This window comes from Crinia signifera, chromosome 6 (assembly GCF_055691185.1).
Source record: "Crinia signifera chromosome 6, ASM5569118v1, whole genome shotgun sequence".
NCBI lineage: Eukaryota > Metazoa > Chordata > Amphibia > Anura > Myobatrachidae > Crinia > Crinia signifera.
In genome coordinates, this window is record NC_139222.1 from 11,631,677 (window position 1) to 11,647,263 (window position 15,587).

General features: G+C 47.6%; 1 protein-coding gene across 1 annotated transcript in view; it reads right to left on the reverse strand.

Annotated features, from left to right (window-relative positions):
- LOC146007442 (uncharacterized) overlaps positions 1–15,587 on the reverse strand; it is a 50,393-nt gene that overhangs the window by 23,272 nt on the left and 11,534 nt on the right. Inside the window, exons 3-5 of the mRNA XM_083145791.1 lie at positions 5,977–6,400; positions 4,809–5,225; positions 4,415–4,570 (exon numbers count right to left, since the gene is read on the reverse strand). Coding sequence (XP_083001917.1) covers positions 4,415–4,570; positions 4,809–5,225; positions 5,977–6,400 — 997 coding nt within the window. The remainder of the gene's footprint in view (positions 1–4,414; positions 4,571–4,808; positions 5,226–5,976; positions 6,401–15,587) is intronic.

The window sequence follows — 15,587 nt, forward strand, 5'->3', positions numbered from 1 at the left end:
CGCCTCTGTCCTGTACCGCACGCTGGCTGCTTCATACATGGGGGAGAAGCGGTATCAGTGCACATAACGTGCGCTGATACCTCTTCTCCCCCATAACGACCCTTCGTACATCTGCCCCAATGTTTGTTAATATATCACTTATATAAAAAATCGGTACTTGTTTCCTAGCACGGCCACAACGATCATAATCGCGGTCATCGGGGGTAAAATCGGGGCCATCACGGGCATCGCGGCCGCTAAAAAAATCGGGTGCGATGGGCCAGACGCGATGCCCGCGATTTCCCCATAGAGAACAATGTTAAATGGCTCAATTTACCCGCGATGACCACGATTTCCCATAGGAAACAATGTGAAATGGCTCAATTTACCCAAATTATCATAGGGAACAATGGTAAATGGGCCAAAAACACCCCTGAACATAAAAATGTCCACCCAAAAGTACTATACGCCACCCCGCGATCAACGTGAACCCGAAGCGTGGCGAGCGCAGCGGTACGCGTCCTCCGACCTTTTCATGCCCTACTATCCACGTCGGCGTGGAGTTGAGAATAAAATAGTGTGGCGAGCGCAGCGAGCCACCGAGCCCGAAGCGTGGCGAGCGCAGCGCGCCCCGCGAGGGGACGCGGATACCTTCACAGTTATACGCGTCCCATTGCGGGCTTCCCAAGTGTCCATGGCGACGCGGACACCTGGGAAGCCCGCGAAGGGACGCGTTTACCTGTGAAGGTATCCGCGTCCCCTCGCGGGACTCGCTGCGCTCGCCACGCTTCGGGCTCGCTGCGCTCGCCACACTATTCTATTCTCAACTCCACGCCGACGTGGATAGTAGGGCATGAAAAGGTCGGAGGACGCGTACCGCCGCCCCTCGCGGGCTCGCTGCGCTCGCCACGCTTCGGGTTCACGTTGATGGCGGGGTGGCGTCAACTACTTTTGGGGGGACATTCCACTGCTCTGTGGGTTTTTTTGGGGTTTCTGGCCCATTTACCATTCTTCCCTATGCTGATTTGGGTAAATTGATACATTTAACGTTTCCTATGGGAAATCGTGGTCATCGCGGGTAAATTGAGGCATTTAACAATGTTCCCTATGGGGAAATCGTGGGCATCGCGTCTGGACCATTTAAGCATTTTTAGGTGCACACGACGCGTCTGACCCGATTTTTCACTGTTTTCAATGCATTTCAATGGAAAAATCGGGGGCATCGCGTCGGTCGCGTCGCAGGCCACTAAAAATTACCCCCGATGGCCGCGATTGTGGCCGTGCTAGGAAACAAGTACCAAAAAATCTGTACAAGATTAATGCCACAAGGGATGTGATAAACTCCCAAAGTGAGATCATTGGCTATCACAGCTGATACAAATAAATAGGTACTTGTTTCCTAACAGGGCGCCCATCGCATACCATCCGTATTGAGTGGTATGTGATGGTATGCGATGCGATATTCCCGTTAAATTAACAGGAGTGCTTGTACAATGAAATATCGCATAGCATCGCATGCCAGCAAATGGCATGTGATGCAATTTTTAATTGTACAAGCACAATGATGGGTGCTTACAATGTTAAATGCACCCCCATTGTCAACGACACCCCCACTATCAACGCCAACCCGAAGCGTGGCAAGCACAGCGAGCCCACGAGGGGCAGCGTTACGCGTCCTCCGACCTTTTCATACCGAAGCGTGGTGAGCCCCGCGAGGGGACGTGGATTACATGGAAAGTAATCCATGTCCCCTCGCCACGCTTCTGGCACGGTGGCTCGCTGCGCTCGCCACACTATCTAAAATCAACTCCGCTCCGACGTGGATAGTGGGGTTATGAAAAGGTCGGAGGACGAGTACTGCCGCCCCTCGCGGGCTCACTGCGCTTAGGGTTGGCATTGATAATGGGGGGGCGTTGACAATGGGGGTGCATTTAACATTGTAAGCACCCATCATTGTGCTTGTACAATTAAAAATCGCATGCCGCTATATTGCATGCAATGCGATAAGATGCACTTTGATCAAAATCTGTGGCACCGTGCTAGAAAACAAGTACCAATAAATATTCTTGATTCACTATTGTTTGATGTCATTATCTTTTCACTCTTTAAAACAGGTATCTAGTAGTGCAATTATTAATTATATAGTTGCTATTGGGTGGCAATTAAGCGCGGAAGTATAGTGTAGGAATATAGATTTTAACGTATATCAATAAAAATAATACATTTTATAAAGAAGTGTCCCAATAAAGAGTCATCTTTCTTCTTCAGTCCGACTTGCCAACCATTCTAGGTACCAGAGTAGGGAGCAGACCACCTTAGCCAACCATTCAAGGTACCAAAATAGGGAGCAGACCACCTTAGCCAATGTCACATCGGATGGTTGTTGTGGATCAGTGACAGGCTGCGGTCCCCGGACGGGCTGCACTTATGGTGCTGGAAGCTTGGCGGGTAGGATGTAGGACCTATGCATAAACTCTCTGGCCGTGAGACTTAGCTAAACTCCTTGGTGAGGGCACGGAGTCTAACTGCCCAGCTTTGCAGATCACCTTAGCCAACCATTCAAGGCACCAGAATAGGGAGCAGACCACCTTAGCCAGCCACTTAAGGTAGCAGAATAGGGTGCAGACCACCTTAGCCATTGTGGCTGCTGGGCAAAGTGTAGTCTACATTCAGCAGCTATTTCTGGTGGCGGGATAGGGTGCAGACCACCTAAGACAGCTGTTCCGGATACCAGAATGGGGTACTGGCTACCTTAGTGTTAGTACTCTGGGGAGTACCCGTGTACAAATACAGAAGGAGACTGACCACAGCACCACACCGGGCCACAGCACCACACCTGACTCCAAAGGTTATAGGCAGCAGCGCTAAGACTTCACCTATAGTAGCCACATTCAAAGGGGTAAATTAGGTTCACCCCAACCCCGGTGTCACCAGGAATTTGCAAGGTAACAAGATGCCCACCACCTCTGGAGCAGACAAGAGTAAAGCTAACTAAAACCCGTACAATGGGAAACCAAACAAAATGTGGAACAACGGTCCTCCACGGGAAGGGATCCTACAGCTGAGCAACGTAGAGTTTTATAAATAAGTAACCCCTACATAGGTCAGAGACACCATAAAGGGATTTTTTTAAGAACTTACCATTCAAATCCCTTTCTCTGATATGGTCCTGGTGACATAGCTTCACATTGGGATGTAGGAGGGTCCACAGGAGCCAGGCACCTATACCAAAGCTTTAGAGAGGTAGGCTCCTCCCACTGCATCCCAGAATCCTCAGTTCAACTTTCCAAAGCCACTGGAATACATCAACTCAGTACAAACGCCTGAACATATCATATGCAGAAACTTAAATTTTACCATCATAACACGATACATCATGAAAACGGCAATACTTACTGAGCGTAAGGGAGGGATCGCTGTGTCACCAGGACCATATCAGAGAAAGGGATTCGAACGGTAAGTTCTTACAAAAATCCCTTTTTCTCTTTCAATGGTCCTAGTGACACAGCTTCACATTGGGACGGTCCATTGGGAGGTCTGCAGCTCTCATCACTGCTCGCCCAAATGATGCGTCCTCCAACGCGAACTCGTGGAACCTGTAGAATTTGGCAAAAGTGTGAACAGATGACCAAGTGGCAGCCCTGCATACTTGCTCAGCCGTAGTTCCATGGCGAACCGCCCAAGAGGTGGCAACAGACCTGGTGGTATGTGCGTTTATTCTGGCTGGTACAGGCCTACCAACCTTAGTATATACAAACGCAATAACTGATCTCAACCACCTGGCAATGGTCTGTTTTGAAGCGGGCCAGCCTATCTTGTATACATCATATAAAACCAGTAAAGTATCTGTCTTCTGAAAAACTTTAACTGTCCATATAAATGCGCAAGGCGCGCACCACATCCAAATTCCTCAATTTGTCCCTTTTCTTGGAACCCTCTGGGGGTTGAAACACAGGAAGAACAATATCCTGATTTAAATGGAAAGCCGAAACCACTTTCGGCAAAAACTGGGGTACTGTTCTCAGAACAGCCTTATCATCATGAAAGATTAAGAAGGGAGGCTTACAAGACAATGCTCCCAACTCCGAAACCCCCTTTACAAAGGAAACAGCACACAAAAACACTAACTTCCAAATGAAAAACTTGAGGTCAGCCGACCTTAATGGTTCAAAAGGAGGCTTTTGAAGTATCTCCAACACCAGAGACAAATCCCAGGGTGCCACCGGTTGTTTGTATGGTGGTTTTAATCTAGTTACTCCCTGAAGAAAGGTTTGCACCTCCGGGAGCACAGCCACCCTTTTCTGAAAGAAAATCGACAGTGCCGATATCTGGACTTTAAGAGACTGGAGACTCAGCTCTGAAGAAATTCCATCTTGAAGGAATTCAAGCAACTTAGATAGCCGGACTCTGAACGTATGAGACTTCTGGCGCTCACACCATCTAATATATGTCTTCCAGACCCTGTAGTAGTTAGCCGAAGACACCGACTTTCTAGCCTTGATCATAGTATTCACAACCGCTTCAGAAAATCCTTTGTTCTTTAAAATGGCGGTTTCAATAGCCAAGCCGTCAAAGTTAGCCGAGCTAAGTCCTGATGAAAAAACGGCCCTTGACTTAGTAGGTCTGGCCTTAGAGGTAGACGCCACGACTCTACTGATAGTCTCCAATCACTCGAGTACCAAGACCTCCTTGGCCAATCTGGAGCTATCAGTATTACTGAAATCTCTTGGTATCTGATCCTCTTCAGAACCCTGGCAATCATCGGGAATGGTGGAAAAATGTATGCCAGATTCCCTGTCCAGGGTACGGTCATTGCATCCACAGCTGACGCCAGAGGATCCCTAGTCCTGGAAAAGGATTTGGTTGATGGTTGAACCTGGACGCCATTAAATCCACCTCCGGGAGCCCCCACCGAGATGCAATCTGCTGGAAGATCTGTGAATTCAACGTCCATTTCCCTTCTAGCAGCTCTTCCCTGCTCAAGAAATCGGCCTCCACATTCCTTACACCTGGTATGAATATTGCCGATAAGGCTGGAACATTCTGCTCCGCCCACAATAGAATCCACGACACCTCCCTCATAGCCAGCATGCTGCGTGTGCCGCCCTGATGATTCAGATATGCCACAGCCGTGGCGTTGTCCGACTGAATCCTTATGGGGAGGCCTCTCAGTCTTTCTTCCGCCAGGGATAAGGCCTTCCAAACAGCCCGAAGCTCCAGGATGTTTATCGGGACAGCTGACTCCACTGCAGTCCACAGGCCCTGAAGCCTCAGGTCCAGGACTACTGCCCCCCAGCCCCTGAGACTGGTGTCGGTAGTGGAGCCTTAACCAGTCCAAAGGGCAGCGCCTGGAATTGAAAATGTCGGTCCCCGATTGCAAACCTGATGCTTCAGGTGAATTGGGACATGTAAATATGCGTCCTGGATGTCCATGGACGCCACAAATTCTCCCTGGTCTAGGCTGAGAAGCACAGACCGCAGAGACTCCATCTTGAAGTGATCCCCCCACAGGTGAAGATTTAATGACTTCAGATTCAGGATGGGTCTGAAGGTTCCATCTGGTTTGGACACTAAAAACAGAATGGAATAAAAGCCTATTTTCCATTCCTCCCGTGGTACCGGGATTACCACTCCTTTTTCTAGAAGCGACTGAGCCCCCCCCCCCCCCCAAAAGAGCAGTTCGGAGTCGTGACTCCTTTGGGAGTGGTGTGGGTAAGAATCTTCTCGGAGGAAGACCCCTGAAAGGGATCTCGTATCCCTTAGAGACAATGTCTAACATCCAAGGATCCTGATCCAACAAGGCCCAAGCTTACCGAAACCTTAAAAGACGACCCCCTACTCTGAAGACAGATGGGGATTCCCCAGGCAGTCATGCCGAGGGCTTTTCATCACCTTTGGTGCTCAGTTTCTTATGGAAAGAGCCGAAGCGAGATTTTGGGGCTTTTCCTTTACTGGACTGGAATTTACGCCTAAAAGACTGGCCTCAAAAGGACGCACCTCCTCTTTGGAGCCTCTTATCAGGCGTTTTCCAAGCCCCTTCTAAAAGATCCTGTAAACCATCATCTGCCGGGAAGTTAACAGCCTCTCTACGTTGCCTCTTAAACACCCCTTTAAACGGAGTCTTGTCTTCTTCAGACAAATTCAAGGCCTGCTTAACAGCAGCAATCAAATCCTCCACCACAGGGGTTGAGGTATCCTCAATATCATCACCCTGCTCCCAGTGAATATCTGAGGTGCACTCTCCTTCCTCCCCTGAATCCACAGGCAGCAAAGGGACCGAATAAGACGGTCTAGGAGTCCCCTCGGAATCATTGTCAAATCTATCCAGCAGAGCATTAAACCTGCTGATACCCTTAGCAGTGTCCTGCATCACCTGCAACAGACCAGGATCTGCTTGAGTCAGAGGCAAGGAGCCCGAGGACTGTTGAGAAGATGACATAGGTTTAGGGGAAGATACCCCAACATTTCTGTTTGTCAAACAATTGCACTAAGGCATTCACTGACCTGCCCAGGGCACTAGCCCACGCAGGCTCTGTCTGCTCTACCCTCTGGGGTTCACTGCCCATCGGTCTCACAGCTACGCAAGCAAGGCACAATCCCCCCTTGGCCATCTGTTCAGGGGATATTTGAAGTGCACAAACACTGCACGTGCTCAATGTAAATAGGGCTCCCTCCCCCAAAGTTACAGACTGTTGCTCTGACATGATAAAGTATTTTCACACAGTGCAAACTGACAGGCGTTATATACAGAGTCAATGTATATCACAGCCACTTATCTGTCTGAAGCTCCGGAATTCTCCTGCAGATGAAGGGGGTAGCGATGCCCAGGAAATCCACCACTCAGCCAGAAAACAGCGCTTCAGCTCCGCAGTCAGCATCTCCCAAAGCAGCGCCAAGCAGAGTGAGGGAAGAGACCAACTGTCCCTGCTGTTGCGGGGTCCGTGGAGTTTTGGCGCCAAACTACCCCCAGTAGCGGGTCCCACTGTTTGATCTCCTCATTCCTAGTGTCTCCCCTTCGCATGGGGACCACTTGGAATCGTCCTGCGACAAGCTGCTGTCTTTTTCAATAAGGAGCTCAGCTTGTAAGCTCCGCATAAAATGGCCGCCGCCATAACGGAGCGCCCATCCCCCATGAACCTCACCTGCGTGAAGCCGGTTCAGTGCGCTCCGGAGCCCAGGCAGCTTCTTAATAGAAGCTGTCAGTGTCTCCTTAATAGAAGCTGTCAGTGTCTCCTCTGTGCGCAGGGAGCTGACAGGACGCGCTTCTGTCAGCCAGCGCTGCAAGTATGGCGGTACGGGGTGGTACGGCGTACCATTAAAAGAAATACTGCCGGTACCCCGTACCGCCATAACAAATCTGCCCCCAAGTGTTTAATGCGCATGCGCGCATATGTAAGTGGCGGGGGGCGTGGTTTTCGCCGCCCCGCCACAGCTGATTGCTTTCGGAGCGGAGGGGAGGGGAGCGCATTGCGCTTCTCTCCCTCCCCTCCCTGTGTCACTCAGACCAGGCTGTCAGGCGACAGCCAATCAGCGCTCGCGGGCTGGCAGCCAATCAGGAGCCAGCCCGCGAGATAGGCAGAAGAGTCGGGAGATGCGCTCCCTTCCCTCCCCTCCCCAGGGATTCAGGAAGCAGAACAGCGGGGGACTATAGGGGGGAGAGGACCTGACTGCCCCGGACACAGCCAGCACTGGTGAGTTGTGCTGCTGTGGGGGCATTTATGTGTGGCACTGTGGGGGCATATTATATCTGGCACTGGGGGCATATCTGGCACTGGGGGCATATGTGTGGCACTGTGGGGGCATATATCTGGCACTAGGGGCATATGTGGGGCACTGTGGGGGCATATATCTGGCACTAGGGGCATATGTGGGGCACTGTGGGGGCATATGTGTGGCACTGGGGGCATATGTGTGGCACTGGGGGCATATCTGGCACTGTAAGCATATGTGTGGCACTGTGGGGGCATATGTGGCACTGGGGGCATATGTGTGTCACTGTGGGGGCATATGTGGCACTGGGGGCATATGTGTGGCACTGTGGGGGCATATGTGGCACTGGGGGCATATGTGTGGCACTGTGGGGGCATATGTGGCAATGGGGGCATATGTGTGGCACTGTGGGGGCATATCTGGCACTGGAGGCATATGGGTGGCACTGTGGGCATATGTGTGGCACTGTGGGGGAATATCTGGCACTGGGGGCATATGTGTGGCACTGTGGGGGCATATCTGGCACTGGGGGCATATGTGTGGCATTGTGGGGGCATATATCTGGCACTGGGGCACTGTGGGGGCATATCTGGCACTGTGTGGGCCTATTAGTAATGGGCATCAGTTGTGCGGTGTAATGAGCATTATGGTGTGGGGAATAATGTGTAACGGGCATTATGGTATGGGTCATATGTATTGGGTGTGTGACGCGTAACAGGCATTCCTGTGTAAACTTTGGCCGTGTGCCTTTGGCGTGCAATATTCCAGCCACTCCCCCTAGTGTCATATGACCACGCCCCTGGTCACACCCCTGACCACGCCCATTTTTCGCCGCGCGCCTTCGGCGCGCGGCACAGTACCACTAAGACATTTTTCCTACTTGCACCACTGCTGTCAGCTCATACAGCGCTGGCAGTGTGAGGATTCTGTGAGAATCCTCAGCACTGCGTCCTACCTATAAGTGCAAAATTAAGAAAATAAAAAACACCTATCTCTAATCTTCAGCTGCGCAGCAGCCTCTTCAGTATAACACCCACTCCGATGGGCACCTAACACGAACTGAGGATTCTGGGATGCAATGGGAGGAACCTACCTTTCTAAAAGCTTTAGGATAGGTGCCTGGCTCCTGCGGACCATCCTACAGCCCAATGTGAAGCTGTGTCACCAGGACCATTGAAAGAGAAATGATCCTTTATTTGGAATAATGGTACAGCTAGAATTGCTATTAAAACCCTGTATAAGGCCCAGTCATCGGGAGGTTTGGGACTCCCCAATCTGCGACTGTATTATGTGGCCTCACAACTGGCGCATCTGTCTGAATGGGTGAAGGGAACGGTGGATCCAACAATGGTCATTTTTTTAGCTGAGCAGGTGGACTGTTCCCCTACTTTTTCCTTCTCTCCACTACAATTTTTTACTTTCAGGCGTATCATCAGTTAAACTTTTGCTTCGTCAAGCTTTAACGGTCTGGCAATTTGCTCATACATTTTATGATTGGGCTGATCAAGATGAAAGTACCCCGCTATGGTTTAATAATGCATATCCAGAAATGTTTAAATTATCTGAGGATAATATTTGGATTACTCTGTGAGTACTATCAGTAGGTCAGATATACTGTGAAGACGGGTTCAGGTTCTTTCAACAATAAAAAATATATTTTCGGGGTCCCTAATACTGCTCTATATCGATATTATCAGTTGCGACGTGCTGAAAAATGTTACTGAACCTGGGACAGAGGGGAAAGATATCTGCTACATATGTAGTTATTAATGATAAATCTATACTGGAGCAAATTGTTAAACTCAGATTGAAATGGGAAATATACTTAGGGTCCCTGTCCAATGAGCAGTGGAATCAGATCCTGGGATCACCGGAATATACTACCCCATGAATCAGATTTAGACAAATATCCTTCAGTACTTGTGTATTATCAGGGCACCCATTACGTAGTGGTGTATTCAGAATACCAGTACAGCACTATGCTGGCTACGTAAACTACGCAATTGGCTCTGGAGCCCTAAAAAAACACACTGCTTAATATCCCCACTGGCTGGTCTATACTTACCCTCCTCCGGCCCAGCACCACGTCGATCCCCGCTGACTTATGCTGGGATCCACGGCGACTCCTCAGCAGTCACATTCAGTCCCCCTGCTCAGGCACTCACCACGGACGCTGTATGCAATTAGCGTAGTGCCGCTAAGGGAGCAGGAAAACCACGCTCCCCCAGTACAACACAATACTTTGAATTGTTTGATGGTACATTGCTGGTTTGGGTTATAAAATGATACATATATCTATTATTTTGGTACTTGTTTCCTAGCACGGCGCCACCGATTAACATTGTATGGCATCGGGTCTGTGATTTTTAATTATACAGCCACCCTGATGGCTTATTCCTTTGTTAAATGCCCCCCCAGACCCGATTTTTAATTGTATACCCACCCTGATGGGTAATTACTATGTCAAATGCCCCCCCCCCATTGTTAATGCTGCACCACGATAAATGCCAACCCGAAGCATGGCGAGCGCAGCGAGCCTACGAGGAGCGGTGGTACGCGTCCTCCGACCTTTTCATACCCCCACTATCCACGTCGGCGTGGAGTTGATTTTATATAGTGAGGCTAGCGCAGCAAGCCCGAAGCGTGGCGAGCCCGGCGAGGGGACACGCATTACTTCACATGTATTACACGTCCCCTCGCTGCGCTCGCCCCACTATATACAATCAACTCAAAGCCAACGTGGATAGTGGGGGTATGAAAAGGTCGGAGGATGCGTACCGCTGCGCTCGCCACGCTTCGGGTTGGCGTTTATTGTGGCGTGAACAATGGGGGGGCATTTGACATACTAATTAACCATTATGGTGGGTATACAATTACAAATCGGGTCTGGGGGGCATTTAACATTGTAATCAGTCATCAGGGTGGCTGTACAATGTGAAATCGGGCATAATCGCATTGCATCGCATGGCATTATAATGGCATGCGATGCAACGCGATTTTAAAATTGTATGGGAACGTCTTAAAAACCCTAGAATCGGGTCGGTCGGGTCCCATCGCATACCTTAAGTTTTGGTATGCGATGGGACCCGTGCTAGGAAACAAGTACCATTATTTTTTTCTCTTGTATATTTTGTGAATATATTGAGGATATATATAACCCGTGGATATATGTGTAGGAAAGGAATAAATAGATAAGAGATATATTTGCTTAAATATGTATACAGACAGCAGAAAATACAGAATACAATTCATTGGGTTGTTTTCATTTATTTATTTGCATTCTTTATTTGCATTCTTTCTTGTTTTTTTTGTTCTGTGTAAAAAAGATATAGTATAAGGTTGGTTTTAGTTTTATGAAGATCAGCGGAAAGGCGTGTGACTGGGTTGGGGGGGGGGGGGGTGAGGGGAAGGAAAAGAATCTTGTGTTACTGTAATCAATTTATAGTAAATATATTTAATTTTAAAGTATTTTATATACCATTTTTTACAGAGATTAATATTAATAATATGCTCCCCTATTTTTTCTTTTCACACTTGGATAATATACACATTAGTTCACATAATAATTATACATATTGGTTTTGCCAGAAACTATATATATATATATATATATATATATATATATATATATATATATATATATATGAAAAAGGTAAGAGTTCAGAGTGCGCTACCAGAAATTACACAATTTTTAAAATACAATATGATTTTAAGGTACTTGTTTCCTAGCACGGCCACAATCTTAAGTAATCGTGTCCCTTAATTAAGGGACACGATTACCCCGATGGACCCGATTTCTTTTGAAATCAGGTCCATTTTGCCGGCTAGGAAACAAAAATCGGGTGCATCACGTCGGTCGGGACCATTAACATTGGTCCCGACGCGACCGACGCGATGCCCCCGATATTTCCATTGACTTCAATGTTAAAAAAAATTTTAACATTGAAATCTTGTCGGGAAGTTAAAATATCGGGGGCATCGCGTCGGTCGGGACCATTAACATTGGTCCCGACGCGATGCACCCGATTTTTGCATAGGATTCAATGTTAAAAAAATTTTTAACTTTGAAATGGTGTAAAAATGTCAAAAAATGTGAAATGGGTCAATATGACCCATTTCACATTATAAATGTCCCCGTTGTCGCCCCACGATACACGCCAACCCGAAGCGTGGCGAGCGCAGCGAGCCCGCGAGGGGCGGCGGTACGCGTCCTCCGACCTTTTCATGCCCTACTATCCACTAGGGCGTGGAGTGAGAATAGAATAGTGTGGCGAGCGCAGCGAGCCACCGAGCCCGAAGCGTGGCGAGCGCAGCGAGCCCCGCGAGGGGACGCGGATATCTTCACAGTTATACGCGTCCCTTCGCGGGCTTCACAGGTGTCCGTGGCGACGCGGACAGCTGTGAAGCCCGCGAAGGGACGCGTTTACCTGTGAAGGTATCCGCGTCCGCTCGCCACGCTTCGGGCTCGGTGGCTCGCTGCGCTCGCCACACTATTCTATTCTCACTCCACGCCCTAGTGGATAGTAGGGCATGAAAAGGTCGGAGGACGCGTACCGCCGCCCCTCGCGGGCTCGCTGCGCTCGCCACGCTTCGGGTTGCCGTCTATCGTGGGGTGGGGTTTACGCGCTTGAATTTGGGGGGGTTGGGAATTTTTTTCATTCAATCCAATGTAAAATTGGGTCCCAGGGACCCAATTTACATTGGATTTAATGAAAAAATCGGGTGAAAAATCGGTCGGTCGTGTCGATCGCATCGCATGCGACCAAATCGCATGCGATGCGATCGACCCGATTTTTTTCAGCACGATCACCCCGATCTTAATCGGTGTGGCCGTGCTAGGAAACAAGTACCGATTTTAATATAAAAGCCTCATAGGCAACACGTAAAAGTACAGAAATACAACAGCTTTTTTATTGCAGCAAGTATCTGTTATTCCATTGGTGAAGCAGGCCCAAGGCGTTTCGTCATGAGAATGACTTCATCAGGGGCTTATACGCAATATTTTTGACAACCAAATGGCACTGTAAATTCAATACAGACATGAATAAAAATGAAAACAAGAAAAAATTCATTTGTACATTTAGAGTAAAAGGAACAATTTTTGGTAATGAAGGGTATAAAGAGGAGAGGAGGATGAGAGAGAGAGAGAGAGACAATAATAATATGCAAAACATGATTAATATTATACATGATTTCATTAAGGATAATGCATTACTATTTCTATGATTTAGAATTTGTGAAAATGTAATTTTGTTCTGTGGTGAACATATACAATATATACGTTTGAAAACGTTTAGTTTACAAAGGGATCATACTGATCCTGATATACGTGATTGAATATATAATGACAATACTTAGAGTTAATTACAGACAATTGTGATTCTCGTGATTAAATAAGTGAATACCCCACCGAAGTGAAAGGAAGAGATAATTATTTTGAAAAGTTTATATATACACCTTTGTACGACATCAATTGTCATACACACTGGTCGAATTGTGTCAACAATACAGTACCAAAAAAACATCTGAGAAAAGATATAGTGATAAATTGAATATTCCTAAATATAGAGTAACCAAATGTCTTTATATTGAGGACAACTGGTTTATTCTACTTACAGAAATGTGTTTGTACCCGCAATTAAGGACGGACCGACAATCAATTCTTTAGGGGCCTGATATGCGGGGGTTAATATCCACCCCAAACAGAATAAGGCCTCAAAGCAATTCCTTAGCAACAAAATAGTCCCATCTAAAAATAAGCAAAACGTGGATAGCTTTCAATTGACTTAAATGTACATACATGTAATTCTTATGTGATTAAGAGCCAACAATATAAGAAAAAACACTTACAAATGTCTGGACAACCGGATGTGTGCTCACTGGAATCCAAAAGCTGAATGGATACCAGTGTGCTCTGGTAGGTATATATAGGGATTCTAGGAGTGACATCACTTCCTGTATGGGCTTAATCACTCTTATTCTTTTATGCTGAAATGTACTTCTTTGACTTATATTAGGGTGACCAAATGTTAATAGGCTCTTTGGGTGTAATGTCCTTAAGCCGTGGACATAACCTTATATTCCGAAATTGCTTCTCTGAGCTATAAAAACTTAATTGAGTGGTGGAACGCAAGGCGTGCACGCCGTGCGTTCCAAACGGGGGCCATTTTGTTTTTGTTATTACCTGTTGAGAACGGAGCGATCGTCCATATGTAAAGTGCGGGATCCCTTTTTATATGGAGATTTCCCCACCGTTCTGTAATTAGAGCCCTTTACTTATAGCTTCTAAGTTTTTTAATTGTGGTTCATATTGTATTTTAAAAATTGTAATTTCTGGTAACGCACTCTGAACTCTTACCTTTTTCATCTCTAAACCCACCTGGGTCCCGCCTAACGGGATCCTCAGAGTTGCTGCAACACAATTGTTGTGCGCGGTTTTGGGCACCCTTTTGTCTATATATATATATATATATATATATATATATATATATATATATATATATTATATATATATATATATATATGGTACTCTTTACCTAGAACGGCGCCCACGATTAGAATCGCGGGCGTCGGGGGTAAAATCGCGGTCATCGCGGGTACATCAAAATCGGGTGCCCGCGATGACCGCGATTTTCCCATAGGGAACAATGTTAAAAAGGCAGTTTGACCGCGATTTTTATGTCAAATGCCTCAATGCCCGCGATTTCCACATAGGAATCAATGTTAAATGGGCTACAGAGCCCAAATAGGCACAATTAACCCTTAAATGTCCCCCCAAATTTTTTAACGCCACCCCACGATCCACGCCAACCCGAAGCGTGGCGAGCGCAGCGAGCCCGCGAGGGGCGGCAGTACGCGTCCTCCGACCTTTTCATGCCCTACTATCCACGTCGGCGTGGAGTTGAGAATAGAATAGTGTGGCGAGCGCAGCGAGCCACCGAGGCCCGAAGCGTGGCGAGCGGACGCGGATACCTTCACAGTTATACGCGTCCCCTCGCGGGCTTCACAGGTGTCCGTGGCGACGCGGACACCTGTGAAGTCCGCGAGGGGACGCGTTTACCTGTGAAGGTATCCGCGTGCGCTCGCCACGCTTCGGGCCTCGGTGCGCTCGCCACACTATTCTATTCTCAACTCCACGCCAACGTGGATAGTAGGGCATGAAAAGGTCGGAGGACGCGTACCGCCGTCCCTCGCGGGCTCGCTGCGCTCGCCCCGCTTCGGGTTGGCGTGGATCGTGGGGTGGTGTTCAAAAATTTGGGGGGACATTTAAGGGTTAATTGTGCCAATTTGGGCTCTGTAGCCCATTTAACATTGATTCCTATGTGGAAATCGGGTCCATTGAGCCATTTAACATGAAAATCGTGTCCATCGGGCCTTTTAACATTGATTCCTATGGCAAATCGTGGGCATCGCGTCGCGGTCATCGTGTGCACATTTATGGCCGGCCGCGACGCGACCGACGCGATTTCCATGTTTAACATGGTTTTCAATGGGAAATCGCGGGCATCGCGTCGGTCGCGTCGCGGCCAGACATAAATATGCCCGCGATGGGCGCCGTGATAGGTAAAGAGTACCATATATATATATATCACTACACAGTAAATACACTTACTACTACATGTTGAAATTTAAAAGAACCATTTTTTGGTTATTTTGACCTTCACAGTTAGATAGGATATATAGAAACACATGCATTAGAGTTTTCTCATCAGTTCTATGCGGTATATGGTATAAATGGACTCACATAGAAATCCCACACACTGGTTTACACAGAAACCAAATTACTAAGGGAGAATATCCATAAATTGAGAGGTCTGCTATGGTCTTTTGATGCTTATCTCCATTGAATTATTACCATTGTTGGAGAAATGTACTAAATGATGTAAATGTATTATACT